General features: G+C 42.0%; 1 protein-coding gene across 1 annotated transcript in view; it reads left to right on the top strand.

Annotated features, from left to right (window-relative positions):
• CSMD1 (CUB and Sushi multiple domains 1) overlaps window positions 1-17847 on the top strand; it is an 833985-nt gene that overhangs the window by 262420 nt on the left and 553718 nt on the right. Inside the window, exons 8-9 of the mRNA XM_040349812.1 lie at window positions 10969-11151; window positions 17042-17368. Of these exons, the coding sequence (XP_040205746.1) occupies window positions 10969-11151; window positions 17042-17368 (510 nt within the window). The remainder of the gene's footprint in view (window positions 1-10968; window positions 11152-17041; window positions 17369-17847) is intronic.

Genomic DNA, 17847 nt, shown 5'->3' with positions numbered 1-17847 from the left:
TGTTATTTAACAACTACAACTACCAGCATGCTCCGATACACCATGTAGCTCATCCGTCACCAGCTGTACAACAATTATACTTTAACTCCCAGCATGCCTGGACAGTTAATGGCTGTCCGGTAATAACGGGGAGGCATGGGGTTCACAGTAGTTTCCCGCTGAGGGTTTGAGCTGCAGCGCCAAATTTGCTTCAGCTAGAAGCACACTGTAAGCCACAGCCCATGTGAATGTACCCTGTAAATTCACATTGGGGGAGGGGGGGGGGGGGGGTAATTGCAGCCAGTTGCATGCAGGGAGTTTTAGTTTTGCAACAGCTGGAGGCAGAATTATTTCACATTGGTCACTTTCCTCACTCTCCCTCCCATCTTCCTTTTCCCCACTTTCTTTTATTATTTTTCCCCGTGTTCTGTTTTGTTTGCACAGCACCGAATGACATCATTCCCACCAAGCTACTGAAGGAATGTGCCGACATCCTGGCGCCTCCGATCACGCAGCTTATAAATCAGTCATTTAAGGAAGGCATAGTGCCTTCCCTGCTGAAAGAGGGCACAATCCTGCCGATCTTGAAAAAACCTAATTTGGATCCTATGGACCCAACTCACCGCCGTCCCATAACAGGTCTAAATGCTCTGTCCAAGATAATGGAGAAAGTGGTGGTAAATCAGCTGCAACAGCATCTGGACACCCACAACCTACTCGATCCATTTCAATCCGGGTTCCGTCCCGGACACGGGACAGAAACGGCCTTACTGAAAATATGGGACGATGCGCTTGAGGCCGCAGACGAAGGAGAATCATGTCTCCTGGTTCTGCTGGACCTAAGCGCTGCTTTTGACACAGTAGACCACAAATTGCTACTGAGACGACTAACAGAAGTCGCCGGAGTCTCAGAAGATGCCTTACCATGGTTCTCCTCGTTTCTTGGAAACCGATCACAAACAGTGAAATTGGGATCCTTCACATCTGAAAAACGCACGGTGACATGTGGGGTCCCCCAAGGATCCCCCTTGTCACCAGTGCTGTTTAATATCTATCTTCGTCCTCTCTTTGATATTATCAGTAGCCATGAACTACTTTATCACTCTTATGCAGACGACACGCAGTTGTATTTTCGCATCTGCCACAAAAAGGATCATCATCTAAGATTAGAGAAATGTCTCTCTTCAATAGAAAACTGGATGTCTAAGAGTTATCTCAAACTCAATAATGCTAAAACAGAACTCTTTATCTTCGATGCCAGGCGGAAGAAACCACCGACAACAAACTGGACACCATCTCCCATCCTGGGACAAATCATCGCACCTAGCTCCAAAGTCAAAAGTCTGGGAGTCACGTTTGACACCTTCATGACAATGGACGCACAAATAGGGTCAGTAGTCAGCGGGGCGCACCATTTGATGCGCCTACTACGCAGACTGATTCCATTTATTCCTAAAGAAGACGTAGCAGTCGTGGTGGGAACAATCGTGAATTCCAGACTGGACTATGCAAATGCCCTTTACCTCGGGCTACCCAAGTACCAAATCGCTCGTCTCCAAGTCGTACAGAATACGGCCGCCAGACTGGTGACTGGGAAAAAATCTTGGGAATCAATCTCACCTTCACTGAGATCCCTTCACTGGCTGCCAGTGAAGGACAGAATTGCATTCAAAGCACTCTGCCTGACACATAAGTGCATCCATGGGAAGGCTCCTAGATATCTATGCGACAAGATCAAACTGCACAATTGCAGTCGCATTTTGCGTTCCACCGACCAAAATCTGGTCAAGGTTCCTATAACCAAATACAAGTCCAAAGGAGAAAGAAGGTTTGCTTTCCAGGGCCCCAGGCTTTGGAATGCTTTACCAACCAGCATTCGGTTGGAGCAAAACCACCTGTCTTTCAGAAGGCAGATCAAAACCCTGCTTTTTTGAAAGGCATGAGACTTAATCAACAAGCGCCCAGAGGCGATTCAGTTCGCATGTGCCGCGCTATATAAATTTTTCATTCATTCATTCATTCATTTGTCACTCTTTTTGTTTTGGTGCTTGCACTTTATGTGTGGCGAGTAGGGTGCTGGTCCTCGGGCCGGTCTCTGAAAGTCTTGGGAGTTGGTAGACTCGGCCTTCTGGTTAGGTTCACCGGCTCTCATGGGGTCTCCCTTAGGGGGAGCCTCACCGAGGAGGGTTCTGTTTCGGCAGTCCCTCCGAGGATGTTGGGTCCTTGTGGCTTCGGCTGCTTGGACCGAGATGGGTCCATATGGCTTCGGCTGTATGGACCACAGTAACTCGTTTCCCTGTCAGGAGCCTAACGCCCCGGGGGGTCAGAGACAGGACCTTTTCGGAGGACCACTGACGTATGCACCCGTCGCAGTTTTTTGTGATGTCACTCTTTAGGTGTGTGCACATTTTTCCCTGCACCGGGTGGAGTTTTTGGGTTGTGTTTTGCACGCCACAGGCTTTTCAACAAAAAAAAAACAGCTGGAGGCAGAATGGTTGCAAAACACTACGGGTTTGTTACCTAACTCAGGGTTTCAAGACCAGTCCACCTCCAGCTGTTGCAAAACTACTACTCCCATCAGCCACGGTCTGTCAGTGCATGCTAAGAATTTTACTTTTGCTGCATCTAGGGTGCCACAGTTTAGAGACCCGTGCATAAAGGCCTGAAAAATGTGGGCCTGCAGAACTTACAATACTAGAAGTGCCAGCATTCCCAGGCATGCTGGAAGTTGTAGTTCTGCAACATCTAAAGGGCAATATGTATTCGAACGTCCTTGGGCCTTGAGGACCCTGAAGTCAGGACGTTCGCATACGTCCTATGTCCAAAAATTTTTAAATTCATTATGCTAAATAACAAGGAAAAGTGCCTAAATACACATTTACCAACCAGGGTGTCTGCAGCTGTCCAGGCATGCTGGGACTTGTAGTTTTGTAAAAGCAGGAGACACATTGTTTGTGAAATACTAATATCTGATCATATATACTAACTTTTAAACTAGACTAAAATGCAGTTGAATATAATGAAATAACAGTGGTCAAAATACTTACACAAATCAGCATCTTTTCCTCAGATACAGTGAAATTACTTCCAACCATCTTGCTCTTCGATTGCGATGCGATCATAAAGTTGGAAACTGGCAAGGGTCCAGGAAATGGTCGCGTGTTGGGCGCGTGTTGTTCGCGCGATTGCGCATGCGCGATCGAAAAATCGCAATCGCAATATTTTTTTGCTAAAATATCACAAATATTCTATTTCAGAGTGCTCCTACAGCAGTTTTCGAAATATCTGCAAACAATTTCGCATTCGCAGTTTGTGAAATTGCGCTAAAATATCTCGAATATTCGATTTCAGAATGAGCCAATCAGAGCGCTCCTACAGCATTTGGGGAAATTCCGCAATAATCATCGCATTCGCAATATTGCGAAATTTCGATAAAATATAACGAATATTCTGAGCCAATCAGAGTGCTCCTACAACATTTGTCGAAATTGCGCAATAAATATCGCATTCGCATGTTGCGAAATTTCGATAAAATATCACGAATATTCTGAGCCAATCAGAGCGCTCCTCCAGCATTTGTCGAAATTGCGCAATAAATATCGCATTCGCATTTTGCGAAATTTCGATAAAATATCAAGAATATTCTGAGCCAATCAGAGTGCTCCTTCCGCATTTGCCGAATATTCGCAATTATTTTGTATTGTAAAATATCACGAATATTCTGAGCCAATCAGAGTGCTCCTATCGCTGTTGTCAAAATTTCGCCATCAATATCGCATTCGCATTTTGCGAAATTTCGACAACAATATTCTGAGCCAATCAGAGTGCTCCTACCGCAGTTATTAAAAAAAAATCGCAATCATTTAATTTCGATAAAATATCACGAATATTCGAATTTAGCGAATATATCTCGAATATTCGAATATATATTTGAGATATATCGCGAAATCGAATATGGCATATTCTGCTCAACACTAATAAACATATATATCACTAAACATAGACATATACAAATGTGCGACCTCATGAAAAATAACAGAACCATTACGCCAGGTTGCTGAGGCAGGTAATGAGATGTGAGTCCATGAAACCAGCCACAGGCAGATCTCCCATGGATAACAGTAAGAATAGTAAAACTACCCAAAAAACAGAAAAAGAGTAACGCTTATCTAGTAGGAGTCCGCAGTCTGCGTATGTAATACATTATCAGCCAGCCGCCTCCTCATTTGGGAGATGTGGGTGGGGGTTGCCCACCCGCCGAGCTTGAGACTGGTTCCCACGTCCACGGCGACTGTAGTGAGCCCTCTGTGGTCTACCCGGGGGAGCTTGGCGTGGTGTATACCTGAAGATGACCGTCGGCAACCAGTTGGGTACTGGTAACGGATCCAGATCGGCAAAGGTAAACAAGCCTGGAAGCTCTGAGGGGTGATGCAATGAAAAGGTATCCGGGCCCCTACGGACTATGAGGTGAAATGGGTGTCCCCACTTGTACGTAGACCTTTCTCCCCAAGACCATCTAGAAGTGGTTTAAGCGATCGTCGCATTAGGAGAGTCTTCCTGGAGACATCTGGTAGTAGGTGGACAGCTGCGCCATAAAATTCCAGGACTCCCACCTGCCATGCCCGCTGTAGTATGTCTTCCTTGAAGGTGAAGGAGTGTAAACAGCAGAGGATGTATCTTGGTCTGTCAGAGGGCTCAGATTGTTGGCCCAGGGTTCTATGAACTCTGTCAATGATAATCTCGGAGTCTTACGGTCGGTCCAGGTGCCGATTAAAGAGGTTAGTCACCTTGGAACGTAGCTCTGAGTGTGGGACACTCTCGGGCACTCCCCGCAGCCTGATGTTTTGCCTGCGACTGCGATTCTCCAGGTCATCCTGAAGTAAGTGTAGCTGTATGATTTGGTCAGTAAGTTCGGATTGGGAAGTATGCAGGGTTTGTACAGCCTGTGCCACTGCATCCTTTTCCTGCTCTATCACAGTGACCTGGGAATCTAGTGCTGCTACATCCTTTCTGACAGATTGCATCTCACCCTTCAAGGCTGTTTCTATTCTCTGAACAAGTGACTCCAAGTCATTTCTTGTGGGCAGCTGCTGCAAAAAAGCCCATTGTCTTTGTTCAGATGAGGCATGGAGAGGAAGACCCTGTGGCTGTTGTATGCAAGTGGGTGTACTCACTGCGGGCTGATGCATGGGTGGCTGTCTCTGCTCCTCCATGTCTCCTGGGCTGAAGCACATAGTGCTGGATGGGGTGGGGGCTGGGGGTGAAGCCACAAGTGAAGAGCTGTGCAGAGTGTCTTCCCTGTCTGGAGAGGCTGCCAGGGATCTGGGGAGACAGGGCGAGAGGTCGCTGGGCGGCAAGAAGGGCGGCATGCAGTGATCATCCGCCATCTGTAGTGGGGGGTCAGCATCCCTCGGAACCTCCGCTGTGTCCTGGGCTGTATCGCGGGCCGGCACCATCTTGGCTGCTGTGGGAGTGGAGCCCACCGGCAGAAGCAGGCGTAAGTAACGGTCCATACCGGCTTTCAGAGCGGGTGGGTGGCTGACCGGGGTCCTCAGGTGTCTGAGGCTGTGGATGGATGCCGGTAATGTGCGGTAGTATGTCGGTTATTAGCTGCGAGGGAGCCACCGGTGCTGATGAACTCAGCTGAGTCTTTTGATCCGGAGCGGAGCCTCCGCGGGGGAGATGTCGGCGGCTGAGCTGAGAGCTCTCGTCGTGACAGGCGGACGGGAGACTCCAGGCGCGTGCATGCGCCAGCGCCACCTGTGCCGCGAGCACAGACAGGCCAGCTCTGTGGCCAGTCACATGATGCGTCGTGACCGAATCACAGGTCAGCTCAGGCCTGTGGCCACCTGACCCCCCCGCATGCCGCGCGGTAGATGTAATTGCAGTAACGCCGCCCAAGTAATGGGAACGGCGTTACCGACAGGGTAAGACTAATCTGGTAGATTATGCGTTACTCTCAAAAGGTGCCCCGGAGCCGCGGCAAATGTTCAAAAGAGCCGCATTCGGCTCCGGAGCCGCGGGTTGCCGACACCTGGTGTAGGTTGTTCAGATGACACAGATCAATCTGGAAAGTTAGGCAGGGAATGGAATCCATTTGTAATGGTGGTGAAAAAAAAGATAACATACAAAAGAACAAAGTTTTGTAAAAACAACATCAAAAAGCAAAGAATGGACAAAGCCAATTCGAAACGTAAGAGCACACAGTCCCAGTTTCATAGTGATTAATAGCAGAAATCACTTATCACTTCTGCATGAATATTGAAAGTATGTTATCCTGCTACTTGTGCCCAGATTGGGAAGATTCTGCCTGGAGGGGTTTTGGAATATGATGACTATTTTTTTACAGACAATAAGCCCCATTTCTTAGCCAGTTGGAGGCTTTCTTCTTCAGAACGCACAATAGATGTGCGGTTATCTTTAATATTCATAATTTTAGTGGGGAAACCCCAGTGGTAGCTTAAATGGTGATTACGGAGGATACCTAATTTTTGCCTGCCAGAATAAAGAGATTTGCATAAAGTGATTCCTCCGTAAGCGTCAGGCAATGGGGACTTGTTCTTCCTTGCAGAGAGCATCAGCTCTTCCTTTATATGGTAGAAATGTATCTTTGCAATAATGTCCCTAGGGATATCGTTAGGAAGATATGAGGGCTTTTGGCAGCCCATGTGCTCTATCTAATACTACTTCACTTTCAGGGATATCTGGCAGCAGTGTAGTAAACATATGTTGCACATATCTCTGTAGGTCTGACACCAGAGCATCTTAGCTACTCTGGTATCTATGGGAACCATCTTTTAAATTCGCTAATTTCTCTTTCAAAGCCAGCATATCCTCCTCTGCATCATTATGAGTGTCCACATACTCATTATGTGCAATGGCAAAATCTCCCATTTTGGATTCCATAAGGCAGATTCTAGCCCCCAAAAAAGTAACATCAGCTTTCACTTGGGGCATGAAACTAATCATATACGTATGCAGAGAGCCCTTGAGGGACACAGGTGTATCTTTCATAGTAGAAGCAGTTAGAGAGAGATGATCAGCTGGGAAATCTTCAATATGTTCTATGAAGTCCCTGGTCACTTCAATGTTGAACGAATCAATAGAGCACTCAGCAGTCTGCAGGGGTTCTGACATGTAGCACTGCCTAGATTTTTGTGGGATGCCAGTCACAGTGCTCATTGGAGACCCTCTGCTGCTGCTGGGATGATTAGAGCTCCGAGCCTGGGGAGAGAAGTAGAAACCTCAATGCACGCTGCCAGACTGTAAGGCTGGAGATCTGCTGGTGACAGCGCCATTTTGAGGGGAGGAAGCTCCTGCCAGAATAAAGAACTCTGTTAGCTTGCGAGGCCCCTCTTCTTCTGCCCCTCCCAGCGCTAGTGCGGGAAAGAGTGATGGATACTTTCCCACGTCACTAGAAAACAAAGGTAAAATATGTCTTTTAGGTTCATCAGTTATGTTACCCTAGTAAAATGATACAGAAGGGTTTAAAATGTCCATCATTGAAAGGTCTACAAAAAAAATGTATTGCAAATAAAGGGTTGTATAAATAGTTAAGAAATTTTAAATGCAGAGCAGGAGCATGAAAATGAATACACTCTATTATATCATTATCTATAACAGTTATTAGTTCAAACAACCCACATTTGCAGCTCCAGCTACATTTGTTTTCTAACTACAAATATTCAAAATGTTGTTATGGTCAGTAAAAAGAAAAGCCACTGTGTGACTGGTATATGACACAATTCACATTTAACTAGTAGAGTATGTGGTGAATTAATGTCACTTTTTTGTAGCACAGTAATAAATTATTTTAAATCATCAAAATAATTTTGTTTCTGATAAAAATATACGGTAACTAAACATTGTTTGGAATACTACTTAATTACATAAATATATACTCTTGTAGAGAACAGTGAAATTGTAGTGCCTGAAAGAATATGTTCTTCTAATTTGCATATAGATGTTTAAAAGTCAAGATTAGGCCCCAGCCCTCTCTGTCATAAGCCCTACCCCGACATTAAACGTTTAAATCCTGTACATCAAGGGCACGGTTAGCACCCAGAGCGGTTGAGTATAATGCCGTCTTGGCCTAGGATCCAAGGAAAACTATATTGAGGATAATTTCCAGACATAAATTGTAGACTAATTATTTCAATTAGTGCACTGCATCAAATTTCCACATTTACAACTTTCCGCATCAATAGGACAATTTACTAAAGGAGTAGAGGATGTTTTCTTAGCAAAGGGAATCTTCAATAAATAAGGGGAAGCTATGTTCACTTTAGTCAGCCAATCATGTCTTAATTTTTTCTTTATTTTTTTTGTTATGATTAGGTGTTTAAATGAGCACAGGTTCACATTATTTACTAACATTAACACTGTGGGGTGAACATTCTGCTGCAGGTTCTTTACTCTCTTGATAAATCAACCCCAATGTGTTTACAGTCATATTACAAGCTAATGCATTCATACTAATATTTAGGTAGTTAAAGTGGTTCTAAAGCCTAAATATTTGTTTACCTTATTGCATTCCTTGCATTAGGTAAATTACGTTTAGGTAGCAGTATGCCCCTCATCCCCCATTTTACTTACCCAAGCCCTCTCTCGTTTTAGCACTGTGACCATCTGTAGAGGCTCGCTCCTTTCTATCTGCTCTCTCGGTCTTTGCTGAGAGCAGTGGGAGCCATTGGCCCCTGCTGCTGTCAGTTAAATCCTGTGAGGTGGGAGCTGGAGCAGGGCTGAGTCACACTGGCTGTGTCTATAGATATAAGCCCCCAATAGCAAGGTGTGCCCTCATTTGCAAATCAAGAAGAAGAGGAGCCAGGAGCATCATCGTTTCAGGGATTTGGAGGTTCAGGGTCACTCTGTGCAATTACATTGCACAAATCTGGTAAGTATGTTTGTTATTTAAAAAAAAAATTGAGTTTATAATGACTTTAGGTAATGTGATTTAAAATATGTCTTGGCCCTGTATGAGTAGCAGCAACATCTCACTTATATGTTTGTTTTCATTTTCAGAACTCAAATGTTGGTAACATGCTAAGTTAATATTATAGATCAATTTATGAATAAAGCAATGGTATATGTTTTTTGTTGAAATGTTCTAAAATCTGAATAATACAATAAATTCTATGAAGGTTGTTTATTCAGCAATAGATGTCAATAGATACATGTTTTAAGTACCACCATTGTTCTTGAAGCTGAATTCAAAAAAAGGGGAAAGGGGAATAACATTTAAGCACTCACATTGGCCCGCATCCGAAATAATGATTCAAAAAAAGAAGATTGTACTACACTGGGTAGTGACATGGCGGACTTTAAAGGGCAATCACAGGGACATTTTTAGTTATAAAAATAGAGTTTAATTACAAAATTATAAATATACAAATAAATTTCATTTCAATAAAATGTTGACAAAAAAGAACATAGATACATATTTGAGCAATAGAACGTCTCGCCGACGCGTTTCGCCTTACGGCTTCTTCTGGACGAGTTGTATGGTTTTATAACAAGAAGGTATTGCTACTTGCATGTGTCAATTGAGTTGGTGGCCATCCGCATCCATCACAGATCATTGGAGTGGTACCAAAAGATAAGTTCGTGAACCAGATAAAAGGAGAAAAGAAGATCTCCTGATGGTGTAAGGGGCCACAATGGTAGTAGGTTACTAGTTCTGAAAGTAAGTGCAAAAAAGCAAAAACCGGGACCAGCAAGGCAAAAAACAGGTGGAAAAAACCTGGAGGGAAAGCAGATTCCGTCACCAGGCAGCCACACTGCACTGTCCAAAATAAAGGGCAGACTGGAGGGTTTAGAAGCCTTGCAGCCTTAGAGGTGGTGTGTGTCCCGGGGGGGTAGCAGCCTGTGCTCCTTCTTTTTTTGTTCTTGAAGCTGGGTGAGAAAATCAGGCAAGAGCCATTATGGCCCAGATTCTCAAAGGGCTTACGACGGCGCAACGCCATGTACGCCGTCGTAAGTCCTAATCTGGGCCGTCGTATCTATGCGACTGATTCTTAGAATCAGTTACGCATTGATATCCATTAGATCCGACAGGCGTAAGGCTCTTACGCTGTCGGATCTTAAATGCAATTTTATTTTTTGCCGCTAGGTGTCGCCTCCGTCGTTTTCTAGATACGCGAATTCCCGAACATACGCGTGGTCGACGCAGTGAAGTTACAACGTTTACGTTAGGTTTGCGCGGCATAAAGTTGCCCCTGCTATATGAGGGGCAACCAATGTTAAGTATGGCCGTCGTTCCCGCATCGAAATTTAAAAAATTACGTTGTTTGCATAAGTCGTCCGTGAATAGGGCTGGACGCCATTTACGTTCACGTCGAAACCAATGACGTCCTTGCGACGTCATTTGGAGCAATGCACCCTGGGATATTTTCCAGATGGTGCATGCGCAGTATGTTCAGCGCGGGAATACGCTTAATTTAAATGCTCCACGCCCCCTACCCGGCTAATTTGAATTAGGCGGGCTTGCGCCGGGTGATTTACGCTACGCCGCAGCAACTTTACAGGCAAGTGCTTTGTGAATAAAGCACTTGCCTGTAAAACTTGCGGCGGCGTAACGTAAATGACATACGTTACGCCGCCGCAGAGATACGCCGGATCTACAAGAATCTGGCCCTATGTTTTTTTACATCTAGCTGCTTAGGTCAATATTGTCCAAAGTGTTTAGATCTAGTTTCATTATAATTTGTTCTAAACAAGTTGTATAGCAAATCTGTGCTATCCAACACCTTAAGGTGTTTAATAGGTATCATTATTTGAGTTAAATTTGGTAAACAAAATTATAAACGATGTGATACTACTAAAGTTTTGTACAATTCCTGTATGCATTTATAAATTTGTGTTTCAAGCACTATTTTAAGATTTATTCTACTTGTTCTATTTCTTTTCTAATACATTATGATGATTTAATAATTTTTCTATGTTCTATGTATTGTATTTATTTTCAGTGTCTACCTTGTTTATTTTTTTCAGAAATTGACAAGGGTGGGTGTGGGGACCCAGGAATTCCAGTATATGGAAAAAGAAATGGCAGCAGCTTCCTCCATGGAGACATACTAACATTTGAATGTCAAGCAGCTTTTGAACTTGTTGGAGAAAAAACAATCACATGTCAACAAAATAATCAATGGTCTGGAAATAAGCCAAGTTGTGTCTGTAAGTCTTCTTAGTTATATATTGGTAAAATTACACAGCTGTTGCCTTTACTTGAATCATTTGATTATCTCCAGGCTAGTGTGCTATCCATACATAATGTTAAGTTTCTCAGGTTTATTTACTTTGTCAGATTAATTTGTTTTCGTGATTATTATTCCAAATCAAATTAAGAGAAATAAAAATAAAATATACATTTTTATTTGATTTTTGAACTGAATAAAGCTTTATTAAACTAAAACTGAGCATAAATTACTTTTTTTCCTTTTTGATCAGACAGCATGCTGAATTAAAAAAAAAGAATACTTTCTCCCATCCACGCAAGCAATGTGGATAGAGGAAGTCTCCCTACTGGGGCATTGTATTCTAACAGTGGGAGTCTCCGCTGTCAGAATAAACTGAGCAGGCTCATTGAGAAACAAATTCCAACAAGCCTATTCGATAGATGTTGCTCTAATGATCAACTTCTGTTAAACAGGCATGACCACACTAAAATTCATTCAGTCCTTGCAAAAGGAATTTCGATCCATCTAGGCCAGCTTATGTGAACATTGTCTTGTTATTGTAAATCAGCCCAATTAAGTATAAAAATGTTTAGCATAATTTCTATAGTATTATTCTTCATTGGATTATTTACAAAACAAAGTTGTTACAATAATAATTTATCTGTTTTACATTTGCATTCCTAATTTAGGTTATAGCAATTACTGTATGTTCACAAAATTGTAACTATATTATAGTTACAATATAGTATATTTATAGGGTAAAAGCATAAAACAATAGCTAGATAAATTATTGCATAGACTAGAATGAGAAAATCTAAGAATAAAGATGTTTTTTTTATATATATTTTATTTATTACTTTAAGGTAAATATAACTGTGCAGTTCCGTTGACTAAAAACAACGTGACAGCATTAAGTACTGTTACTGAAACACATAAGAGGAGACAGGGTAAACTGGCTGAGCTATCCTGCACTTGCATAAGCAGTTCCCTAAGTCTTGAATGCTTGCTGGTAATCAGATGGTAGGGTATTGAACTGCTATCCAGGCTTTCATAAAGCACAGTTTAAGTGCCCATACTTCTTTTATAGTATTAGAGGGAAAACATTCTTTAGAAGTATGACAACCATTTATTTAGCGGCTCTCAGACCCCATACACACGGGAGAATTTATCCGCGAATACGGTCCAGCGGACCGTTTCCGCGGATAAATCCTCGAGGATTTCCGCGGATTTCTATGCGATGGCGTGTACACACCATCGCATTGAAATCTGCGCCGAAATCCTCTGGCGATGACGTGTCGCGCCGTCGCCGCGATTATGACGCGGCGATGTGCGCGACGCTGTCATATAAGGAATTCCACGCATGCGTCAAATCATTACGACGCAGGCGGGGGATCCCTTAGGACGGATGGATCCGGTGAGTCTGTACAGACCAGCGGATCCATCCGTTGGGATGGATTCCAGCAGATGGATATGTTCTGCATGTCAGCGAATATCCGATCTGCTGGAATCCATCCCAGGGGAGATATATCCGCGGATAAAGATCCGCTGGCGTGTACACACCATAGGATCTATCCGCTGAAACCCATTTGCTGGGATTTATCTGCGGATGGATTCTATGGTGTGTACGGGGCCTAAGAGCCTGCATACAAAGAAAACTATAAGCCATACAATAGAAATCTAAAATTTATGTCTGAAATTCAAATCACATGATGATATAATGCTACACATGTAGCAATTAAAATGCACACAGGCTAATAATTGACAATTTGTTTATATTTGAAAAAGAAACACTGCTTTAGATGTATGCAAAATGCCCCCTTCACACGGGGCGGATCTGTCCGAGTGGAATCCACCTGCTCAGTGGGGGATCTCTCTGCTGATCCCCGCAGAGCAGGTGAACGGCAGGTCTGTGACAGGTCTGTGTTCACTCTTCTTTGCAGAGCGGACAATGACAGAGCCCACTCTCCTCAATGGGGCAGTTGGATGGAAACATTGGACCAGATTTAGGTACAAATGCGGCGGCGTAACGTATCGTGTTTACGTTACACCGCCGCAAGTTTTTCTCGTATGTGCTTGATCCACAAAGCACTTGAGTATAAACTTGCGGCGGAGTAACGTAAAGACGTTGGGGCATGTACCATTTAAATTAGGCACGCTCCCACGCCGAACGTTCTGCGCATGCTCCGTGCTTTGCGCGAAATTACGGCGCCCCGACATGTTTGTGAATGGCGACGTGCGTAACGTACTTACGCCGAAAAAAAATCAATTTAATTCGACACGGGAACGACGGCCATACTTTAACATGGCTGGTGTAAAGTTAAGCCATGAAAAAGATTGCTTAACTTTGCGACGGGAAAAAACGACGTTACGCACGCGAGTAGCTTCGTGGATCGCCGTAAAAGCTAATTTGCATACCCGACGCTGGAAAACGACGCAAATTCCACCCAGCAGCGGCCGAAGTATTGCAGCCTAAGATCCAAAGGCGTACGAAGCCGCAAGCCTGTCGGATCTTAGCCAAAAGCCGTCGTATCTTGTTTGTGAATCACAAATTAAGATACGACGCGGCAAATTTGAAAATACGCCGGAGTATCAGTAGATACTCCGGCGTATTTGTTCTGTGAATCTGGCCCATACTACATATCTGTTTCCATCCATTTATGTCATTTCATCTGACCCACTGGATGGATGTTGAACATACTGCTATACATCTGTTTTCAGCAGATTTTGTCAGATCGGATGGCCAGCGGTTGTCAGCGGACATGTGTGCGCTGACATATGCCTTCCCATACAGGAAAATGGGTAGTCCAATCAGTTCCACCTGAAAAATGGACAGGCAGTCCAAGATCGGTCAGCTGGTGTGAAAGGGGCTAAAATGAGACACCAAATGAATGTGTCTCAGAGCTCAAAAAAGTCACATGCATGTAGATAAGTGGATCCATTATGTCAGAGATCATATTCTTAAAGCTGTTTGTCATTGGGCAATGTAAAATCTATCTTTTAAGAAACAATCTTAATACAGATGTTTATGCTGAGTCAATAGTGTAATTTGTGTTCTGATCTCGGTTTCGAGTTTCATGCCGATGATCCAAGCAGTTTTCATTTCAGTTACACAATGCACTGCAGGCATGTTGTTATAAAACAAAAGAAATTAACCTATGGGATTGCAATTTTGCAGTGACTGCAGCACGATTTATCATGTGACAACCACAGCAAAATTGCACCGCGACTGTGGCGCCATTAACAAGTAATGACATCTCAAACGTGCGCCCCATTTTGCCACGATTCTGGAATCATGGGTAGAATGGCGGTGATTTCGCCCATGATTCAAATCACCTAGGTGTGAATGGAGCCTAAAACAACATAAATAAAATGATGTTGGAAACAATTACAATCATGCTTTGTAAATTCATTATACAATTCTTAGATAATGAGACATTTGTTTCTAAGAAAACAGTACAAATGATCACTTTATTAAGAATCAAATGTTCATAAAATATAGCCTTAATCATTCCAAACTAATCGTAAAAAGAGAGCGCTCATAAAGTCAATTACCATATACAATACCATACACAGTGCCATACACAATCTATCTTCTTATCTCTGCACAATTTTTACAGACCAATTTCAATCTGACTTCTACATTGTGAATAAAGTTTAACAGTTCTAATAAAGACTTTAAGAGAAACATCTATTCACAGAACACAGCGAGTTATTTATAATAAATCACTGATCATAAATCAGGAAATAGTACCAGTAATGTACCTTGCTTAGAGCGGAACTGAAGTCCAGCTGTAGGAAACAAAGATCAGGCAGGCTTTTATTGTAGAAGAGACATGCATTGTCTATTCTGCAAGAAAAATGTTCCTACCTACTGTACCTGCTTGCTGTCTTCTTCAGCACTGTAAACTGATCTGTACATGCAGAGCGCTGCTTACAATACTGGCCCGAGTTGTGCATGCAAAGGAGTGACATCATCCCTCACCGGCCAATGAAAGGGCATGAAGATGCCACTGCAGACCCATTAGAGAGGTGAGTATTAGGCCTTTAATTCCGCTTTAATGAAGCTGCAGTTTTGTGTATTGCCATTGTGTAGGTTACCTAGTTGCTGAATCCAGTGGGTGACAACAACATATTTAGCATGAACAATGCATGTGTATATTCACATCCTAACTGTAACAAACCTTCAAAGCATTGGTATTTTAGAACAATAATTTACTACTATTGTTTTATGTGTTAGATATTTCCTGAATTCTAGGTGCAAAATTAAAGATTCTTTAAAACCAAATTAGAATTAAGAGAGAGATAAAGAGAGAAAAATTCCTGTACGGGCCTCTTGCCTGTCTTAACCTTATCCCTAAATGCACAGGACACTGAACTCTGATTTCACTTAATACAGCGTTCAGCCCCATACAGCTGCAGGCTGCCAAAAAATTTCCACGGACTGCCTGCAGTGGGACTGGAAACTGCTTCTGTCCCTCCTGCACATAAACCCCGGGAGGGATGCGCTCCAGCTGGAAAGCCCTGTTTTCAAGTGGCCTAAAGGGCACCATGCTAACTGCAGTACTAACAATATAGTTTTAAAGCCTGTACAATCATTATTTAACAAGTCAAAAAAGTAAGTACATTTTGTGTTCTAATTGTGAAATTTAATACAAACTGAATTTATTCATAACCTCCCTCTGCAGCAAAATGCTTTGAGTAGATCCAAATTAACATAGTATTAGACAATTTGCAACCTAGTCTGTGACTCTGGTAATGATCTGATACCTTTCTGTTAAATATAAACATACCGGCAGATAAGTGCAAACTATTTTTTTACCATGTATATTTTGTGGGGCTTTAGTCATTTATGGTGTAGCTATTACATAACTGCCACACAAGAAGCAGAGCATGTATATGTACAGTAATAGAAAATATAGAAGCCCTTACTTACACATCTATTTATGAACTATGTAGATGCAGGGTTTTTTTGCTTTTGTTTTCACCATTGGGTCAACACCTGAAAGAACATCTGTCAAACATAGACAATTGCAACAATAAAAATGTGTCCCTCTCTTTTCGAAATTAAATATAATGTGGTTGAATTTCCACTTTAACATTTGCTGATAAGATTAAAGCTCCATCCACATGGGGGTGTATACTCCTACAGCCATGCAGAGGGTCATGTTTATGCACCTGGCAAATTACAGGATTTCCCAGAAGCTGTGTGCAGCCAGTCTGTCAAAATAAAATGACTGAGTAAGAGACAAAGCAACAGTGCAAATCTTCACATGCTTGACAATGTTTACATTCATACAAGCATGGATGCACAGTTCTGGGTACACATAATCTGTAATCCCAGGCATGTTCCCTATGTGTAAACACATCCCTATGTGCCCATGTTAATGAAGTTTTATAATTAATCACATTCATATTCACATAAAATAAATTATTAAAAAGAAACCTTTGATTTTCCTTTAAAAGAGTCCTATTAGATTGTGAGATCAGGGGTGAGGTGTTTCTGGCCTGTAAATAGCATTTACCTTCATGCTGATGACCTGTCAGTTTATGGCATGCACTTTTGACACATAATCCAACACATCATTCTCCTTGTTGTGTTGGAGTTATATTATAGGAGCCAAGACCTAAATGTACATGTACCATGCCTTGAAATATTGCATTGGCAACACTATGGAAAGGATTCTTATCATATTTTCAATTTGCAGTAATACAAACCCTGAGTCTTGTTTTCTTTATAAGGTTAAATCATTCTTATTTTTTTTTTTATTATTGGGAGATAAATTAAACAAATCTGTAAAACACAACATTTTAAAAGTAAAAACAAATAAATGAATTCCCTATGTGTGTGCCATTCCTTGTATCATCACCTATATTGCTTTTCTCTACAGTTTCATGTTTTTTTAATTTTACAACACCTTCTGGAATAATTCTCTCACCAAACTATCCTGACGAATATGGAAACAATATGAACTGTGTGTGGCTAATAATATCAGAAGCAGGAAGTCGGATTCACCTGATCTTTAATGACTTTGATGTGGAACCCCAGTTTGATTATGTTGCGGTAAAAGATGAAGGTATTGCGGAATTACCTGCACTTGGTACATTTTCAGGAAATGAAGTGCCCTCTCAGATTGCAAGCAATAGTCACATAGTACGTCTAGAATTCCAGTCTGATCACTCAACCACGGGTAGAGGCTTTAATATTACTTATACAAGTAAGTATAATTAAAAAAAAAAAAATCTTAGCTAGTTTAATATGTTTAAATATATGTTTTTATTTAAACACATTCCCAGAAGAAACTGAACCAATGTCATATTTTAATATGGATAAAAATGATAGATTATGAGAATTAGTGTATACGCCCCATCATGTTCTTTGACTCAAATTACCAATGGCATTGTAACTGAATATGTTTCATAGTCTATATTAAATAAAATGTATAGTGTATTTGCCATGAGCATTTGTTTTACTGCAGTGTTCACCTCTTTGTATTTTCTGTTTGACTTTCTGATTTTTACAAGGTTGCTTTTCAATATTTTTTTTATCATATTGAAAAAGTGATTAGAAAATTAGCAAGTAGAGAGAGCTCACAACAGCTTAATGCAGTTACTCAATCGACTGTCTTTATTTATTAATTTCCTTTGATTTGAAAAAATGGGGTGCATTTACTCTAGGTAAATAGACTGTGCACTT

The sequence above is a fragment of the Rana temporaria genome, chromosome 4 (assembly GCF_905171775.1).
Source record: "Rana temporaria chromosome 4, aRanTem1.1, whole genome shotgun sequence".
Classification (NCBI taxonomy): Eukaryota; Metazoa; Chordata; class Amphibia; order Anura; family Ranidae; genus Rana; species Rana temporaria.
The sequence above is the reverse complement of the archived record's forward strand: the minus strand, read 5'-3'. Positions and strand labels throughout refer to the sequence as shown.